General features: G+C 46.9%; 1 protein-coding gene across 1 annotated transcript; it reads left to right on the forward strand.

Annotated features, from left to right (window-relative positions):
• The first annotated feature begins 16,485 nt into the window (after positions 1-16,485).
• Positions 16,486-20,667, forward strand: LOC122665544. Its single transcript, XM_043861700.1, has 4 exons — positions 16,486-18,224; positions 18,396-18,903; positions 18,985-19,647; positions 19,705-20,667. The coding sequence occupies exons 1-4, from the start codon at positions 16,486-16,488 to the stop codon at positions 20,665-20,667; spliced, it is 3,873 nt and encodes a 1,290-aa protein (XP_043717635.1).

Below are 20,667 nucleotides of genomic sequence, written 5' to 3' on the forward strand. Positions count from 1 at the left end.
GTGCTAGCCACAGCCGCGACTGACCGGGTATAGGCCGAGCCAAACTTGGGCGGGCTAGGCCTACCTGCGCCGCCGCCCTTATTGGAGAGTTTGGACCCCGAAGCCCCTACAAATAATCGACAAGTTATGGACTTGCAGTTGTAGATGCTCCACACCAACGAGATGCTGCGTACCTTCAAGAACCAGATGGCCCGAGGCGGGCTGATGGGCCAACCACTGGTCGCGCCCCCTCCAGCCCCGGTCCGCACAAAGAGAAATTTATAGCAAAATGGTGCTTGGCGTAGGGCCGAGCCTAGCCAAGCCGCGTCCTCACACCCGTCTCGTCAGAAGACTCCTCCTCCGTGCCCCAGCAGAGGCGCTCGATGGGATGAGCAAGAGCATCGCCGAAGCCCGGGAACAGGGCAAGAAATCGAACCAGCAGGCTCGATAGCGAGGAGGTCGGTATTTTTTGGACGGCTCGGAGAGGACGGACAGCCGAGGAGAGTCCAAGAACAAGGGAAAGAGCCGAATGAAAGACGCGCTGCGAGACAAGGAGAAGGATCTCGTCATACCCCCCGGCATCAAAGCTCACCTGCTCGAGAAGAACAACAGGGGAGCCCCCGTGGGTCAAACTTCCAGGAGGAAAGAAGAACAAGGAAGGATGGTGCAGACCGAGCTGACCAGAACGGCCGACCACAACGGGACGACCGAGCCTACTGACCTCGGGCTGAGGAGCCAAATGGTCGACCTAGGCTGAGCGAGTAAAATAATTTATACCTGGTGGATGAGCCGATTAGCCGAGCACCTGAAACCGAGCTGGAGAGGCGGCTACGAGACTTGGCAGAGCAAGTGGAGGGATTGAAAAAACAAGTGACCCCGGACGCCTATTCGTTGGTCGGGCGTCACCCCTATCCTCCTGAGATCATGACAGCGCCACTACCGATCGGGTTCAAACCTCCTCCCTTCGACCGCTATGACGGGATGACCGACCCGACGGATCACATCAACTGCTTCAATGCGATGATGACCATGTATGGGAGAATTGAGATTGTTTCTTGTCGGGCTTTCCCTGCATCCCTCAAGGGCGCAGCGACCTCATGGTTCTCCTGGTTGCCGCCGAACTCCATAACAAGCTTCGCTCAACTCTGTCGAGCCTTCGTCATTGGCTTCCAGAGTAGTATGAAACACAAGAAGACAACAGTCAACCTCCTCAGCGTGAAGCAAAGGCCCGACAAATTGATCTGAGCTTTCGTCTCCCGATTCAACAAGGAATCCTTAGACAGCAAGGATTTGGATGAGGCCACGGCCCATACGGCTATGAGCAACGGGCTCGCCGACATGGACCTCATCAAGGACTTGGCCAGGAAGCCGACCAGAAACCTGGCCGAGCTATTGGAGAGGTGTAATGAATTTGCAAATATGGCCGAGTTCTCCAGGCCCGAAAGGGAAACGAAGGCCGACCCGATAAGAAAAGGTCGACAATAGATGACCGTAGGGAAGACAACGACCCAGGATGGATCACCGAGCCAACAGGTCGGATCGAGCTCAGAGCCTCGATTACACCCCACTGAATACCTCGCGCAAGGAGATTTTCATGCAAATACAGGACGGTGGGTACATCCGCCGACCCCGACCGATGCAAGCAGGGTCATCTCAGAATCCCAACAAATATTGTCAGTTCCACAAGGACACCGGTCACGACACCGAGGATTGTTATCAGCTGAAAGGAGAAATCGAAGAGCTGATAAAAGCGGGCCATTTGAAGCGATATGTCAAAGGAGGCCGTAAAGAGCGTGGGGGTCGGCGGCCTGAAGAGCGGGATCAAAGAAGAGCCGAGCCGAGGCCTGAAAATGGGCGAGTCAAATGAGATGAAGATAAAGTCCGAGCTGAGAAGAAAGAGGACGGGTCCGGGCCAAGCAGTAACAAGGGAGCTCCCATATACACTATCCTCGGAGGGCTCGGGCAAGAGACTACTTGAAAGGCTAAGGCAAACGCACGGTTCATTGGAGTTGCCGAGATGCCCACCAAGAAGCTCAAGCCAGCGGCGACGATCTCCTTCACCGAGGCCGACCTCGAAGGTATAAGTTTACCTCATGACGATGCTTTAGTGGTGCAGGTAGAAATTGCGAAGAGACCCATCCACCGTGTATTGGTCGATACCGGCGCATCCGTGGACCTTATGTCACTAGACGCATACCGACAATTTGGCTTTGGTGATGAAGCGCTCAAGCCGGAAGGCACCTCACTTCACGGGTTCTCGGGAGCTGCCACAACCATCAAAGGCTCAATCGACCTGCTGGTCATGATTGGGCAAGCTCCATGCCAGGCTACGATCCAGGTCAAATTCATGGTAGTACGGTCGATAGTGGCTTTCAACGCCATACTCGGCCGTCCTTCATTGACCGCTCTCCAAGCCATCATCTTCTCGACGCACTTGAAGATGAAGTTCCCCACCGAGAACGGTGTCGGCGAGGTCCTAGGCGACCAGAAGAAGGCGCGGGAGTGCTATACTACTTTTATCAAGCAAAACAAAGGCAATGTCCAAGGAATGGCAATGTGCGTCGAACACCCCCCCGAGGATCAGCGGGATGAGCTTATCGAGAGGAGAGGACGACCCGTGGAAGACCTGACCCCAATTCATCTCAGTGAAGATGACCCAGCAAAGGTGGTCCAGCTCGGATCATTACTGAATGAGGATTAAAGGAATCAGCTCGGAGCTTTCTTAAGGGCGAACGCCGATGTCTTTGCCTGGTCGACTGCCGACATGACGGGCATACCCAGGCATATAGCTGAACACCAGCTCCACATAGATCCAGGTAGAAAACCAATTCGGCAGAAGAAAAGGAACTACACACTTGATCAACAAACCGCGATCAAAGAAGAGGTGGAGAAGCTTCGCCGATCAGGGTTCATCCGAGAAGAAAAATTCTCGACCTAGTTGGCTAACGTCGTCATGGTCCCCAAGCCGAATGGGAAGTGGAGGATGTGTGTCGACTACATCGACCTCAACAAGGCTTGTCCAAAAGATGAGTACCCGCTACCTCGAATTGACCTCTTGATCGACGCCACGACAGGTCATGAGATGCTGAGTTTCATGGATGCGTATTCTGGCTACAACCAAATCATGATGCATGAGGAGGACGAGTTATACACGGCATTCCGAACTGACCAAGAAAATTTTTGCTACAAGGTCATGCCGTTCGGATTGAAAAAAGCCGGAGTGACATACCAGTGGCTCGTGAACTATATATTCCGCTAGCAGATCGAAAGAAACATGGAAGTCTACGTGGACGACATGTTAGTGAAGAGCTTGAAGGCCGAACACCACTTGGCCGACCTGGTAGAAGCCTTTGGCGTATTGAGGAAGAACCAAATGAAGTTGAACCCCACCAAGTATGCATTCGGCGTGACCTCGGGAAAGTTCCTCGGCTTCATGGTCTCTGTCAGAGGCATCATAGCCAATCCGGAAAAAATCAGGGCCATCCAAGAGATGAGCCCTCCAAGGACGATCCGAGAAGTATAGAGGCTAAATGGACGAGTGGCGGCGTTGGCACGATTCATGTCGAGATCGGATGACAAGTGCCTACAGTTCTTTAAGGCCCTTAAGAATATCCGGAACCCGAAGGACTTTATCTGGTCGGACGAATGCCAGGAAGCATTTGAAGAGCTGAAGAAATATTTGGAGAACCCGCCTCTTCTCAACCGACCCGAGCCAAAAGAGGAGCTTCAAGTTTACTTAGCCGCTACCCCTGTAGCCGTCAGCGCAGTGTTGATTAGAGAAGAAAGTCAAACTCAAAGACCCATATACTACATCAGCCACGTTCTTGTCGACGCCGAGACAAGATACTCTGGGTTCGAGAAAGTAGCATTCGCTCTTGTTACGGCCGCAAGGAAACTAAGGCCGTACTTCTAAGCACATCCGATCGCGGTACTGACCGACCAGCCACTCAAGAAGATATTGCACAAACCTGACGTTTCGGGACGGCTGATCACCTGGGCGGTTGAGCTGAGTGAATACGATATAAGCTATCATCCGAGGACGGCGATAAAAGGACAAGCCCCTGCTGACTTCATCGTCGAATGCACAGGGCCCGACCTAGAAGGCGGGGAAGAAAAGATAATAGAAGAGGTCGGGGCTACGGCCGTCCCGACTTGGACCATGAATGTCGACGGCTCAAGCAACTCTGGAGGAAGCGGGGCCAGCCTGATCCTGGTAATCCCCGAAGGGTTTCTGATCCAATATGCCCTGAGGTTCAAGTTTCCCGCCTCGAATAATGAGGCCGAGTATGAAGCCCTCCTAGTCGGACTTTGAGTCAGCAAAGCAATGGGCATAAAGCGGTTGAAGGTGCGAGGAGACTCCCAACTCGTGGTCAACCAGGTCAATGGAGACTATGAGGCGAAAGACGAAAGGATGATAGCTTACCTGAGCCGAGCACAAGATCTGATTTCCGAACTTGAGCACTTTGAGATAACTCAAATATCGAGAAAAGAGAATGCCGCGGCTGACTCCTTGTCAAAGTTGGCCGAGGCCGACCTCCAATATCTGAGCCGATCAGTGGACATAGAGATCTTGGAGAAGCCCTCCTTACAAGAAGAAAGTGTAAAGCATATTAAAGAGGACAGGCCGACCTGGTTGGACCCCATTGTCAACTACTTGGAGAATGACCTGCTCCCGAAGAATCGAGACGAAGCAAGGAAGGTCAAGATCCGAGCTGCCAAGTACACCATGATCGACGGAGTGCTCTACAAAAGTGCAATCTCGGCCCCTCTTCTCCGATGCCTTGAACCGAAGGGAGCTGAGTATGCCTTGGCCGAGCTACATGAGGGAATATGCGGGAGTCACATGGGTGGCCGAGCTCTCGCCTACAAGATAGTTTGACAAGGATTCTATTGGCCAAGAATGCAAGAAGAGGCCATGAGGTATGTGAAGACGTACGAGAAGTGCCAGCTGTTTGCACCAATCCCGAGCCGACCAGCAACAAAGCTGACCTCCAAGCTGAGCCCAATCCCTTTCGCTATGTGGGGAATGGATATTCTCGAAGATTTTACCCCGACAACGGGAAACAGGAAGTACGTGGTAGTGGCGATCGATTACTTCACCAAATGGGTCGAGGCCGAGCCCCTTGCAACCATCACCGAGAAGAATATGGAGAAATTCTTCCGAGATAAGGTTATCTACCGGTTCGGGCTACCGAAAGTGCTCATCACAGATAATGGCACGCAATTCAATAACCCGGCCTTCTGAGAGTTTTGCGAACACTTCTACATCGACTTCCGACCCGTCTCAATAGCTCATCCACAAGCAAATGGACAAGTAGAAGTGTCCAATCGAACATTACTCGCCGACATTAAGAGAAGGTTAGATGAGGCCAAAGGAAGATGGGTGGAAGAGCTCCCAAGTGTCCTATGGGCTTATAGGACGATAGTAAGAACACCAACTGGGGAGAGCCCTTATCGCCTCACTTATGGGACCGAAGCCCTCGCCCTGGTCAAAATTATGGCATCGTCGTACCGAGTGCTCAACTTCGATGAGAAGACCTACGAAGATGGACTAAGAGCCAACCTGGATTTCCTCGATGAAGTTCGAGAAAATGCACTACTCCGGAACACGGCATACCAACAGAGGACGGCAAAGTACTATGACTCAAGAGTAAAAGAGCGGCACTTCCGTCAAGGGGACCTTGTCCTCAGAAAGCTCAGCGCATCCCAGCCAAGGCAGCAAGGAAAGTTAGCACCAAACTGGGAAGGTCCATACATAGTCTCCAAGCAAATTTGCCCCGGGACGTATCGCTTGCAGACTCCGAGGGGCAAGAAGGTACCGAGACCTTGGAACTCGGAAAATTTGAAGAAATTTTTTCAACAACTGAGCATGCTTGTATTCGGCTTCAGCCCCGACGTTTGATTCAATTAAATAAAGTCTTTCTCCACCACTTAATGTATTTACAAGCTCCTAAATCAAAGTCGTAAGACCGGTCCTCATAGACCTGGCCGACCTCTCATAGGTCGTCAACCAAGTCGTAAGACCGGTCCTCATAGATCTGGCCGACCTCGAAGATCGGCCCTCATAGGTAGGCAACCAAGTCTTAAGATCGGTCCTCATAGACCTGGCCGACCTCGAAGATCGGCCCTCAAAGGTCGGCAACCAAGTCGTAAGACCGGTCCTCATAGACCTGGCCGACCTCGAAGACCGGCCCTCATAGGTCGGCAACCAAGTCGTAAGACCGGTCCTCATAGACCTGGCCGACCTCTCAAGAGCAAACTCTCCCCTTGGCCGAGCCTAACAAAGTCTGAAACTAAGTTAAGTCATTACGCTCGGCCAGGAAGGCCGCTCGGCCACGCGTCCGCTTATATGATAGCCTGTCCAATCGAACCGATGGGAATGGAGAATTAACTAACCAAAGCCAAAAATCTCCTTGACCTCGGGCATGGCATGGCCGAGCCACCGACCATGTGAAGCATGGGTAAAAAATAGACAAGTCCCTAAGCTCGGCTAGCGGAACGAGTTGGCAGTTCGGCCAAAACCTCAAATGGAACAATATACACAAGGAAAAGAAGGCTAAAAATGCCGAGCTAAAACACTTGGACAAATTCTGGCAAAAATAGATCTTTTATTCAGTACAGGCCGACCGCTCGGCGTGGTTACAATGAGGGCCATTCGACCCCAAAAAAAAAAAAAAAAAAAAAAAAAAAACACAACAAATTTTTACATCTCAATCTCCTCGGCGGTGGACTTGGAGGCGACCTCGGCAACATCCGCGGGGGTAGGCTCGGCAAGGGGGTCTTGGGGTTCAGTGTCAAGGATGAAGAGGTCGGTCCGCGCAGCTTCATCAATGGGTAGAGCCTGGGTGACCTCGGCTCCCTCCTCATCTCCCAACCCCCCGGCAAAAGTAGTCGCGTCGTCGTCAAAACGAAAGATATTGAGATCAGGATAGACCGCCCTGATCTCCGCCAAGAGATCAGCATGGCCTGCCTCAAAACCTTCGGCATAGGGAGGCTTCCTGATCTCATGGCACACATCAGCGTACTCCTTCGATTGGAGATAGTCGCTGATCGCCTCGTCCCGAGCCAGGGCCAGGTCTTCCTTAGCCTTCTCCCTCGCCTCGGCGAGCTGAGCCTGCAGAGCCTGGACCTTCTCTTCCTGCCTGATCACCTCGGCATTAGAGCTCTCCACCTCGGTCTCGGCCGCAGTAAGCTTCTCTTGGGTCTCTGGACGCCTCTAAATGGCATCCTGGGCATCCTGGTAGGCTTTCTTGCACTGGACGCCTAAAGAGTAGTTCTCGGTCAAGAGCCGCTCAAAGCGAAGCATAGTCTCCACTGCCTTGGCGAAGCCCTACAAAAAAGCATGAGAACAAAACTCAGGACAGATTACACAGGTCGAATCTAATCATAAGAGCCGAGCATAAAACTTACCATGTTGAAATCCTGGAACAGGGTGGAGAGGAGCTCGGGGTCAGACAGCGCCTCGAGTTTCTCCCTATCGGCCGGGAGCCGACCTACATCCAGCCATTCCTTGGCATGCGCAGCTGACGTCAATGCTGAGTCCCCTAGGAAGAGGCGCCAGGTCGGCCTCACCGAAACGTTGTTGGCCAAGGCCCTCCCCAAGACATAGCGGAAAATGTTGGGGGGAGAAGCCATGGGCGGAAGACCACCACTCGTCAGATTGACCGAGAGCTTCTGACATTTGGCCTCTTTCGGTGGGCTCCTCTCGCCTTTTCGGCCCTTCCCTTTCCTTGGAGACCCCACTGGGCCGGTATCCTTTTCGGCCTCGAGGCCGACCACAGCGTCGGGGGGGCTCGGCAACACGGCCTTGCCCTTGGGGGCCTTGGAGGACTCGCCCCGGGACTTCTTCTCAGCATTTTTCTTCCTTCGGTCCGCAAGGGTCTCGGCCCTTAGCCGAGCTGTATCCATAGGGGGAATATGGCCGACCACTGCAAGAGAAACCAAACGTCAAAAACAAATTAAAAAAGAAATAAAGTAAATAAAGAGGTCAGCTTGGGAACGAAAACGGGCTAGGGCTCGGGCTCCTACCAGGGGTCATGTGCCAACTTTGAAGAAACCCCTAGTCCTGAAGCCGAAGGACGTCAAAGGGCAGACATTGGGGGATTAGATCAAGCGAGGTCAGCTCATTCTCGGTTAGGGGCAGTACCCTATTGACGTAGTTCAAGTTCATCTCCTTCCACTCGATTTGGAGAGGGCTATTTGGAATGGAAGCAAAGAAAAAATGAGGCTTCCAATACTTATTGAAGGTCGGCGTGCCGTCCAAAAATTTGTGGCTGCCCAGGGCCGCACTCTTCCCAGATCGGTGGCTGAAATAGTACCACCCCTTCTCTAGAGACTTCTTCAAGAAAAAGAGCCGAGAGAAAAGCACCACGCTTGCACCTCTGCCCGTCTCATAAAATAGGGCTTAGAAGCCGTACACGGCCAGCCAAGAGTTCGGCACCAGCTGACCAGGGGTCAGGTGGAAGTGGTCCAAGATCTGGTCCACCAAGCCGAGGACGGGGAGCCTGAACGCGTACTTGAAAGGCGTCTCGTACAAAGCCACCTCACCGGGCCTGATGAAGCAGGCCATCTCCCCGGGGTTAGGAGCTCGGAGCTGAATGTCCACGGGGATGGCATAGGTCGTCCTCAGATAGTCGAGGTCGGCATCCGTGATCGTGCTCGAAACGGTGCCGACACTCCCTTCTTCGAGCTCAGGGGCGTCAGCGGACGAGCTGACCGAGCCAACCCCCACTTCGGACGAATCTCCCTCACTTGACTCCTCATCGGATGAGGACAACCCAGAGTTCTTGGCTCGGTCTGCGGTGATTGGTTGGGCCGCGTGGTCAAACTCCAGGAGCAACGGAGGCTCGGCCACCTCGATCTGACGAGGCTCCACTACATCGGGCTCATCCGAAGTTGAGCCCAACAGGTCTATGGTGGGAGAACGAGCAGGGAGCTCTCGGCTCGGATTCGCGCCCTCTGCCGCCCCGACGAACAACTCACCCATGGGACTACTACCAACTGACATACTGGGCGGAGAAGACTTACTAGTTGAAGAAGAGCTAAGGATGAGTTGAGCGCGAACGAAGCGAAGGCCGAGCTGATCACGAACCAGAAAGCACCGAGCGCTATAGAGTTGAAGAATCCGAGCTTACCGAGAAGTCAATAACTTGGAGCAGTGAAGAATGATTAGTTAGGAGTCGCCTATTTATAACTCTTGGGTTGAACTGATCCAACGACCTTGCAGAGCTCAGCATAATTCAATGGCCCAGATCAAAGGACGTTTCGAATTCCCGAGCCTGCCATAATGACTCTGCTGACGTGGCACTGACGCCCAACCGTCAGACCGTGCAACGTCAAATCCACGGCAAAAAATAAGCTTGGCTCAACCTCAAAAATCTTCCAGACAAGCAGACCTAGAAACTTCACTCATGAGTGCCGAGCCGACCCCTGATGAGTGCGGGGGCCTGTGATGAGGCATAAAACACCCCACCTATCAGAGGCTGCCACATGGCCGACCTGACCTTAGTCCGAGAACCGAATTGAGCCGAGCAGGAAACCGGGCCGACCCCGTCTCTGATAAGTCACCTGACAGAGCCAGACTCGCGCAAGCTAGCCGGTGTTTGAGGCCGAGCTCATACAGGTCAGCCATAAACTCCTGGCCGAGCTTACTGCTGAGACCAACCTCTCGGGCCAACCTCCCAGGCCGAGGTGACGGCCAAGGACGACCTACCATGCCGCCCTCCTAAGCCGACCTCCGAGGCTGAGCCCTCCTCCACTGAAGCTGCCATAGCGCCCCACCGGGGATCTCCGGGCCACGTCAGCGCATCCCGAGAATCACGGGATAAGGATTGAGCCACGATCCCAGCGCAACACCGAATCACACTCTACATGGACTCTTACCTTAATAAGAGCCCGACCCTGAAAATGGTTCTCCACTCCGCTCTACGTGAGAGAACCTTCTGAAAGAAGGACTCCTACCATACTAGGACTCTCCCAACCGCCTCATCTCATCCTCACTCTATAAATACCCAGGTATGGAGCACCATTCCTCATCTGGCTTTTCACTACGCAGTTACGCTGTTACACTGGAGATCTAACTTTAGCATCGAAGAGTCCTAGGCCGGAGCCACACCGGCTCTCTTGTGCTCATTACTTGGTCTTTGCAGGCTCATCCGTGGGCGAACCTAGCATCGGAGATTTCCACATGCAACAATACCCCAGAGCTTTCCTTGCTCTAAGATTCAAAATTTGGAAGAAACCTGCAACTATAGACTTTGTCCCTGCACACTAAATCTAATCTCTATTAGGTCCTATCTTCTTTACCTACCAATTTATTCCTTAAAAATCTGGTTATTTACAATTGTGTCATTGCTCCTTGGATTTGAGTGTTTCCTTGATTGGGTGGGCCCGTAAGCAACCAAATAAGGGTTATTCCAACCCAGGTTTACATCAGAGAGAGAGAGAGAGAGATGGTTTCGAAGGAAGGCAGCCATGCTTTGACTAGATTCTACAAGTTCCTCATCTTCCTTAATTTTGAGTTTTGTTAATTTTAGTATTTATTAACATCAAAGAGCCTAGATTAAATTAGGATTTACTTTAGTATTTAATTATTTTCTTATTTCTTATTTTGTGATGTTATTTGCAATTAATTTTAGACGTAGGATTTATTAGGGCTTAGATATTAGAATTAGGTTTTTCGAATTATTATAAATGCAACAGCTTTACTCAATAAGATAGTGAATGGAAGATGTGAATAAAGATGAGACTTAGTCTTTTGGAACTCAACTGGGTATCCCTATAATTGTTTTGGCCTTGTTCAATTGATCAACTCTGTGATGCACTTGTGCATTCTCAATATTCCCAATCCATAGCTTCCACTAGGCTGCTGTAGATTTGAAGAATCAAGCACACCACATTCTTTTTCTCATCAGCAATTAGCTCTACATCCAGGGAAGCTCTATGAGGGTCCACAAGAGTCCGGTTCAGCTCCAAGTTAGTACATAATCCTCCTCCTTTTCGAGTTGACCCAAACAAGGTTGAGAAGTATTGAGCCGCATCAGCTTTAGAAAGAGTAGTATCTTGTGTTTTCAAGCCATCACTTTTCACCACTTCAAGGATATGATTAGAGTTCGATCTACATTTGACAGCTTTATGGAAGAAACTATTATTACCATCTCCAAGCTTCAACCAATCAATCATGGATTTTTGGCAAAGGACCATCTCTTCAATCCTCAAGGATTCCAATTAGGAAGTCTTTGCCTCCCTTTCCTCCCTAATCAACTGCTCATTAAGAAGTTCAAAAATTAGAGACCACAGAATGAATATTATCGATGACTTCCTTGCTTCAATTTTCAACACCTTAAAATTTTTTAGTCGCACCGCAAAACAAGAGAGAGGATTGAGATTTGGGTGAACTACCTCTCTTCATCGCAGAGAGACCACCTCAAGAAAATCACTCCTTTTAGCTCAAGCGTTAAAGAACTAGAAAGGCTTAGGCCAAAATTTCTGTGCATCAAATATAGTCTAACAGATAGGGCTGTCGTCAGAAACTGATGCAAGCCTTGTTCGGCTAGGCCACATTAGTAGCTGAAATTTGATTTAGAAGTGTGAACATAAGCGACCACTTTCCAATTTTTTTTTTTTTTGACGAAGAGCATGTTCAGGGGATACTGCTACTTTCCTATTTTCTAGGAAATTAGCACTAAAGGACACCTAGCTAGACGAGATTGAGGAAAGAATCCCACGATTTTGAGAGTCCCACTTGGGACGAATTTCATGAACATCCTTCTTTGGGATGACTCTTGAAGAGAGAGAGAGAGAGAGAACTCTTGGATGATTTCTACAGCCCCCTCCCCCCTTTTCCTAATTTGAGTTTTATTAATTTTAGTATTTCTTAATTTTCAAGAGTTGAGCTTAAATTAGGATTTACTTTAATACTGAATTATCTTTTTATGTAATTTGCAATTAATCTTAGCCATAGGATTTAGTAGTCTTAGAGATTAGAATTAGGTTTTTGGTTTCTTATAAGTGTAAGAGCATTGCTCATTGAGGAGGTGAATAACTCATTAATGAATTATTACTCCATTGAATATTTTGGAACCTTGTAGTGTTCTACCTTTGTAACCTTGAAAAGTTATGTTGCATCCATGAAGAGTTGAAATTTTTCTCGTGTCCTCGAAAAGTCACGTTAAACACCTTGAAATCACAGAGAGTATCAGTACAACCTCGAAGAAAGTTGTAGCTTTCCCCTTGCGATTTCTTTGTCCTCGTGTTTGTATTCGCGTGTTCTTGACTCTCCCAATCCGTTTCTTCAAACCAGGCTGCATTAGAAACTCCAGGAGGGAGAAATTCTTCCTTAGAACTCCTCAATTGATCCAAACACAATGTATTAATGAGGACACAGTCTAGCTTGCAGTTGATCCTACTAACCCCCCCTCTGCCCATTACACCAGGTAAACTTCTCTCCTTGCCTCTTGATCTCAAGAAGGCCAATATCAAATATGAATTTATTAAATTCATCCACCACATGTTGAATCAGCCCATCAGCTCCTTGTTTCTCCCTATGTTTTCTCACTACATTAAATCTCCTAGCACAACCCACGGTTCAGGGATACCTCCAGAAATAGAATTCAATGCCCTCCATAACTCTTTCCTCCCATTCACACTATTTAACCCATAAAAAAGGAAACACTTAAAGGAAACAAACATTCCATTAATACCAACAGCCATATGAATTATCTGAGAAGTTACTTGTAGGATATCCACCTTAAACACATAATCATTCTACCCACCCAAATCCTTGCTATTGGCGAAGCTAATAAGTATGTGCTTTTTTTTTTTTGCCGGGGGGGGGGAGTATAAGTTACACTTCCAACTACTTACAGTGTTGATATATGATTTTTCTATTTACACAATTTCAAGTTAATCCTTATGCCACGTTAAATTAAATGTATAATTCTTTCTGTATTCCTACTTGACTTTTTCTTTCCAATTGTTATGGATAACTATTATCAATATTACTTTCATATTTTATCCTGAATTTGTTTGATTTAATAAGAGGTCATTGGGATTCTGTGACCCGATTCAGTATTTTTTTTTTGGGTTGGATTTGATTCAGTACTAATAATATTCTGATGTTGATTTGGATATCATTTACTTCTGCAGATGGTTCTCCACACATACACTGATATGGAATTTTGGGAAGTACACGATGGACTAGAATGCTCATTAAACCATCTTCAAAATGTAATTATTACAAGTTTTTATGGTCTAAAACCTCAACTAGAATTTGTTAAATTCCTACTCAATATCACACCTGCCCTTGAGAAGATGAGTATTCATGGCTTCAAAGAAGTTGATGACCAAGGCCATCTCATGGATGGATCAAGGACGTTGAAGGAATTGATGCAATTACCTAGAGTGTCGATGAAAGCACAAATTGAATACTTCGAGACAGGTGAATTAGTGGAACTTGGAAATGAAGAGCAAAGGGTAGTTATCATCGAGTAAACTCCAAGGTTTAGGTAACCTACCAATCCATATGATCACATTGAAGGGAAAGGAAAACAAAGTTAAAGAAAATTGGACCTGTTAACTTTATATAGCAGTAGGAACATAATTTTATTATGTCAAAAATCTACCTGGTTTTGGTTGTTCCCCATGGGCATAAATTGTTTGTTAGCTTTAATTTTATATGATAGAAGATATCGTTGAACATCATTCGATACTTTGTTTCTTAGATTAGTACCTTGATATTGTTGTCGATTTTGTTGTTGTTTTTATTTATTTAATTTTTATCCCATTCTATGGGGGAGGGAAGATGAGAACGAAGAGGCTTGAACCCAAGACCCTCCTGGTAGGATGGGATTATATGCTCCTCACTCTATCAAGTGCGCAAGGCAATTGCTCTCAAACCATGACGTTGTTCTGTCCCAAAGGTGCCTCTACCGCTTAAACCAATCCCATTGAGAAAAGGACTGTTCCAAGTCGAGAATTGAAGGTTTGAGTTTTCCCCCTTGCACAACCCCTCTGTTCAGAATTGAGTCCTTTAAATAGAGTTCCTTTCTTTACTTTGACTTTATATTGGAAGTTTACCCAGCTTCGGAAAGGACGGCAAACAGACCGGCATGCAGCTACAAAAAGAAAATGTACCCCCGAGAGCCCTCTCATTTGAATTTTGTTACTGTCGAGACTAGTTTATGCTTCTTTGATGCAAGGCCTGTCCACAACTCCTCTTTCCTCAAAACTGTGTTAACCAGATGATTTTACGTAGAAAGAACTCAAAACCGCTAGGCACTAAGGCAACTCCGAGAAAACAAAAATTACTAGACCACCCCTTAATTAACGAAAGAACTAGACCTAGGGGAAATAATGCATCTCTTTGCCACTGGGATACTGGTAATACCCCAGTATTTTACCATTGTTTAACGTCCTGTAGGAGTCTGAAGGAATGAAGAGCTTTTCCTTTCAGACATTGGATGAGGACTTGCGGGGTCACAAGTGCCTCAGGTATAGCATGTCATGTATTATTTTAGTGTTTTGGCCTTGTTGGGGGTTAAATGTTTAGCATCGAAATCGTCATACTTACATCTAGGTGCATGGCTCATTATGGGCATTATGGTAATTTTGATAAATATGACTTATGATGTATATGGATTAAATAATTAGATAATAATAAGATATGATTTTACATGTATAGTTGATAATTTATTGATCAGGAGGCATGAACATATACTATGGTATGATAATGAGCATATACTAGAATTCTCCCTCGAATGCCATTCCTCCAGTTAATGAAGCTGTAAGTAGCCTTGTTCTATTTGAAACCATCTGTAACTTGACCATTTTTCCCACAATTGATCTTGAATATTTCACACGACCTAATTCCACCGCTCTGGTGTGATTTTCTCCTCCCTGTGGAGTGTTTTGTTATTCTTCTTCTCCGGACTTCTCCCTTTTGGCTGTTATCATGAATCGATCTCCCCTACCTCTTCCTCCTAATGGGAACCCTCCTCTCCAAGAGGATGACGAGGGATCTGAAGACGAAGACACGTTTACAGTGGATGATGAGCTAGAAGATGTTATTGAACACAGTGAATCTCTGACTCTAGCAGGATATATTTTAGCAGGGAGACGTTATCGGAAACAATCAGTTACTGAAGCTCTTGTTAATGCCTGGAACACTTCGGCACCAGTTATCGTTTCTCCTCTTCGATCAGATACCTATCTATTTAAGTTTGAACACGTCATGGATCTGATAAATGTACTCAATGAGACCCCATGGTCGGTGGCGGGTAACTTGATCGTGCTTGAACGCTGGAAAGCCTCAAAGGATTGGTCTTTCTCCTTCACGGATATGTGGGTTCAATTTCATGATCTCCCGATTGAACTCCATGATCATGGCTTAGTCGAGAAGTTGGTTTGCAAGGTGGGCGAAGTGTCTAAGTTATTTTCTATTAATGGTGTTAGAGGAGGTCAGAAGATCAGTTTCTTTCGTGCTCGTCTCAGAATAGACATAAGTAAGCCTCTAAAGAAATCTTTGAAGATAAAGAGGAGGATTGGTTTGGAGCAACTTGTTGAGCTAAGATATGAGAAGCTGCCATTATTTTGTTACTATTGTGGTAGAATAGGCCATGATGAGTTGAGATGCAGGGAGGCTTTCGAAGACGAGGCAAACCACAGGTTGTTGCATCATTGTGGAGTTCTATCTTCTTGTCCGGAATTTATAAAGAGGCATTTCCCTCCGCACCTGCGTTGCCCGAGTCCAGATGCGCGTCTCGTTGAAGATGCTATTGTCATTTTGCCAAAGGTGGCTGAGACTACACCCATGCATAGCCATCATCGCCGACAGAACCAGAGCTCTCAGGCTGCCGAAGTCCGATCAAGGGAAGCGACAGATTCTCCTCAAAATCAGGGGTACAGTTTCCATTCTCAATCCCCCAATCCACGCCAAGTCTCTAGCCATTCCCACCCTTCCATCCTTCCACACCATACCATACCCACGTCACTTTCCAATAATAGAGGAAATATTCCCTTGACAGATAACATCCAATCTCCTTCCTTCCATTACCCTTCCAATTTAGTGGACCCATCTACCAACCCAATTCTAAATATTGCTCCTCTAAACTCAGTAACCCCTACAACCATGCATGTAAATGAGGTGCAAAATATTCACCTTATCTCTATGCTATCCCACCTCCCTCAAACCCCGGAATTATCTGTAGCATTGTCTATGCTCCTTCCCCATCTATCAGGCTTTTCTCTGTCAAATCAAGCCTCTACTTCTCAGCCTCCTTTGCTCCATATGGGTGGCCCCCCCTTAGATAATGCCATTTCAAACCACAACCCGACCCAAATCCTGAACCAAAACAACCCTTCTCTCATGGCTGTGGATGATCGTGTGCTCCCCTCTAAAAGGCTGAGGAGTAATGAAGGTGATTTGAGGACTTCTGAGGCAACAAGTGATGCTTCTTTTTTAATGAGTACCCCCGTGGAGGCTGGAGAGGTCCAGCTCCACGGGAGACAATGAAGCTTATTGGGTGGAATTGTCAAGGGCTGGGGAGACCCTCGACAATTCGCTCTCTTTATAATCTCCTCAAAGCAGAGAACCCTGATATTCTTTTTATCATGGAGACAAAAAGCAAGAAGGCAGCTATTGAAAAAATTGCTAGAAAAAGGAATTTTCAGAATTTTTCTACAGTGGACCCTATTGGGACTTCGGGTGGACTGGCTCTCTTGTGGAAGGATACGGTTACCTTGTCAGTGCTTACTGCAGAAACAAATTTTATTGATGCAGAGGTGACTTCTGTGGACTCTCCGGCTTTCTATCTTACCTGTGTTTATGGGGATCCAGTTCGACATAGAAGGAGAGTTGTGTGGGATAGGATTTCTGCTCTAAATCATCAAGGGAGTAGGTGGCTTTGCTATGGAGACTTCAACTCTTATCTTTCTTGGCATGAAAAGGAGGGAGGAGCTAGAAGTACTTCCCACGATGGAGAGATTTTCAGGGATTTTCTTTCAAGTTGTGATTTTTTAGACTTGGGCTTCAATGGCTCGGTTTTTACTTGGAATAACAGGAGAAAGGGTGCTGCAAACATAAGGATTAGGCTTGACCGTGCTCTCTGTAATGCGGCTTGGAGGCAAGTGTTTGATAATGCCTCGATTTTTGTGAAGCCGGCAGTGTGCTCTGATCACTGCCCCATTTTGGTGGACACTGAAGGAGGTATAGTTCGTGGGAAGAGACCTTTTAGGTTTGAATCGATGTGGACTCTTCACGAGGACTGTAAGAATGCTGCCTCTAGAGCTTGGTCGATTCCAGTCTCAGGTCCTGCTTCGAAACAGACTCTGTTGAAGATAGCTCATTGCAAAGAAGTTTATAAGAAGTGGAATGCTGAAGTTTTCGGGAATATTTATGAAAGTATTAAATCCATAAAAGATGAACTTTCTCACATTCAAGGCCTGCCGAGTTCTCTTTATTCCCAAGAGAGAGAATCTGAGTTACAAAAACTTCTTGATGTTCAGTTACAGAGGGAAGAGGAAATGTGGCGTCAAAAATCCAGGTTGGATTGGATTAAAGGAGGGGACAAGAATACTTCTTTTTTTCATGTTACTACCCTCAGGAGAAGACACCGTAATATGATTTTGAAGTTGAAAGCACCCTCGGGTGAGTGGTCTTTCTCCCCTACTGAAGTTTCTAACATCCTTTGTAACCATTTCCAAGATTTGTACTCTTCTGAGCCTATAAATAATAATGCCTTGACTTCGGTTTTGGATGCGGTGCAACCAGTGGTGACAGATGAGTTAAACCTTACTTTATGTTCTGCTCCTAGAGAAGAGGAAATCCGTGCTGCTTTGTTTAGGATGGCCCCCTTAAAATCTCAGGGTCCGGATGGCTTACCCCCCATTTTCTTTCAAAAATATTGGGAGATGGTGAAGGTTGACTTGGTTGCTCTAGTGGAGGAGTTTTTTAGTATGGGTCAGATCCCTAAGGATCTCAATAAGACCTTTATCTGTCTTATCCCTAAGGTTAATGCTCCTGATTGTGCTGAACAATTCCGGCCTATAAGCTTGTGCAATATTGCTTTTAAAATCATCACTAAGCTCATTGCAGATCGTTTGAGTGGGGCCTTAGATCAGATTATTTCACCTTCGCAATCAGCCTTTATTCCTAATAGGCTTATTTCTGATAATGTCTTGGTGGCGCATGAGTTGTTCCATTATATTAAGAAGCAGAAAAAGGGTAAGGAGAAATTTCTAGCTCTCAAGTTAGACATGCGCAAGGCCTATGACAGACTATAGTGGAGATTCATTGAAGGTATGCTCCTCAAACTAGGGTTTAGAAATGAGTGGGTGCAGTTAGTGATGACTTGTATTACTTCAGTTTCCTAGAATCTTCTTGTTAATGGTTGCATCAAAGGAGTTATTTCCCCTTCTAGGGGAATCCGTCAGGGGGATCCTATCTCGCCTGCTATCTTTATCCTGTGCTCTCAGGCTTTATCTGCTGTCATTAAGAAAGCGGAGGTGGAAGGTAATATCAAAGGGGTGAGAGTTCGACATAGAAGTGAACCCATTACTCATCTTCTGTTCGCTGATGATTGTCTGCTGTTTTCAAGAATTAATTTGCAGGAAGTTAACTCGTTGAAGGATTGTTTGGATTTATATTGTAATGCTACGGGGCAAGCTATAAATCTTAAAAAATCCAGTCTCACCTTTAGCCCGAACACCCATGATAGAATCAAAAGATGGTTCTCCAGAATTCTCAAAGTGAAGAATGGAGATGGGCCGGCAAAGTATTTGGGGTTACCTACTCATTTTGGTGTAGCTAAGAAAGATGTTTTTAATGACATTAAGGAGAGAACTCTTAGTAAGCTCCAAGGGTGGAAAGGTAAGTTGTTATCTCATGCAGGGAAGGAGGTGTTGATCAAATCTGCTGTTGCTCCTATGGCTAATTATGCTAGTTCCCACTTCAAGCTCCCTGCTTCCTTTCATGATTCAATTAGAAAAGCTTCTGCAAATTTCTTTTAGGGTGATTCGGAAGAGAATAAGAGAGTTCATTGGATGTCTTGGCAGCGTTTGTGCAAACCTAAATCTAGAGGGGGTTTGGGTTTCAAAGACTCAAAATTTCAAAATCGTGCTCTCCTAGCGAAGGTTGCTTGGCGTTTATGGTCTTCTCCGAACTCTCATTGGGCTAAGTTCCTAAAATCCATTTACTTTCCACAGTGTGATTTTTTGGATGCAAGGGTGGGAAATCTTCCCTCTTGGGGTTGGAGGAGTTTACTTGTTGGTCGTGAAGTCCTTTTGGAAGGGTTGATTTGGAGAGTTGGGAATGGTGAGAAGATTCGGATTTGGGAGGATAGGTGGGTTCCAAGTTTACCAAATGGAAGGCTTCAATCTCTGGAGCCGGAGGGGTGCAGCCTCATAGTGGTGGCAGATCTAATTGATCAGGATAATAGAAGTTGGAATGTCAATCTACTGCATTCTCTTTTCAGTGCTTCTGATGTGGCTGCTATTCTTAAAATTCCTCTAAGTCTTAATCCTGCAGAAGATAAGCGATATTGGAGTGCTTCTAGAGATGGCCGTTTCTCGGTCAAGTCAACTTATAAGCTTCTTATTAAGAAGGAGGAGGAAGAGGCCTCGGCTAGAGCATCTAGTTCCAGATATCGGCTTTGGGAGCACACTCCTGAGGAGGTATGGAATCGGATTTGGTCTTTGCAGACTCTCCCAAAAATAAAAACTCTTCTTTAGAGGGTTTGTAATGAAGCTATTGCTTCGGGTGATGGCCTTAAAGCCCGGCAGATAAATATTGATTCGAGCTGTTCTAGGTGTGGAGCTCATTCTGAATTGGGTGACCATATTTTGTTTGATTACCCCTTTGCTCGTAGTGTTTGGTTTGGGAGCCCGCTACAATTTCACCCTCCTGTTGATGGTCCATGCTTGAAGGATTGGATTCAAAGCTGGAATATCTGGTTCAAGCAAGATAAAAAGATTGCTACAGAGTCTCTATCAAGAGCGTCTTTTATCTGTTGGTATCTTTGGTGCGTCCGTAATGATCAGGTGTTCAATGGAAAGGTTTGGACTCCTTTGGATGTTCTTCATACTGCTGAAATGGCTTACCAGGAGTTTTTCAATGCTGCCTTAAAGTCGAATGCTCTTTCAGAAACGGGAGTTATTGGCTCTATGCCTGGTTCGAGATTCAATGGTTCTCAATGGTCCCCCCCTCCAGTGGGTGTTGTGAAGGTGGACTGTGATGCGGCTTTCATTAAGGATACTGCTAAGGGAGGTTTAGGAGTGATCTTTAGAGACCACACAGGTGCTGTCTTAAGGGCGCGCTCCATCCCCATTATGCTTAGTTCGGTGATTCATGGAGAGATCATGGCTATTCGTAGTGCCCTGTTGCTGGCTCTAGATCTGGGCTACAAAAACTTGGTGGTAGTTTCGGATAGTAGGGATGCCATCCTATTTATCGAAGGCAGTAAATCTCCTAGTTGGGAGATGGAGGGTTTAGTAGATGATGTTGTTAACTTGAAATCCTCTTTCTCATCTATTTCTTTCTCTTTTGTTCCTAGGGCTATGAATATTGTTTCGGATGCCCTAGCCAGGAAGGCCCTGTCACTTGGGTGCGTGACAGATTGGCCAAATTCTATTCGGTGGCTTCAGGACCTCTATGGGAATGAAGTCACTGGTTGTACTCCCCTTTTTCATCAATAA

This window comes from Telopea speciosissima, chromosome 6, assembly GCF_018873765.1.
Source record: "Telopea speciosissima isolate NSW1024214 ecotype Mountain lineage chromosome 6, Tspe_v1, whole genome shotgun sequence".
Classification (NCBI taxonomy): domain Eukaryota; kingdom Viridiplantae; phylum Streptophyta; class Magnoliopsida; order Proteales; family Proteaceae; genus Telopea; species Telopea speciosissima.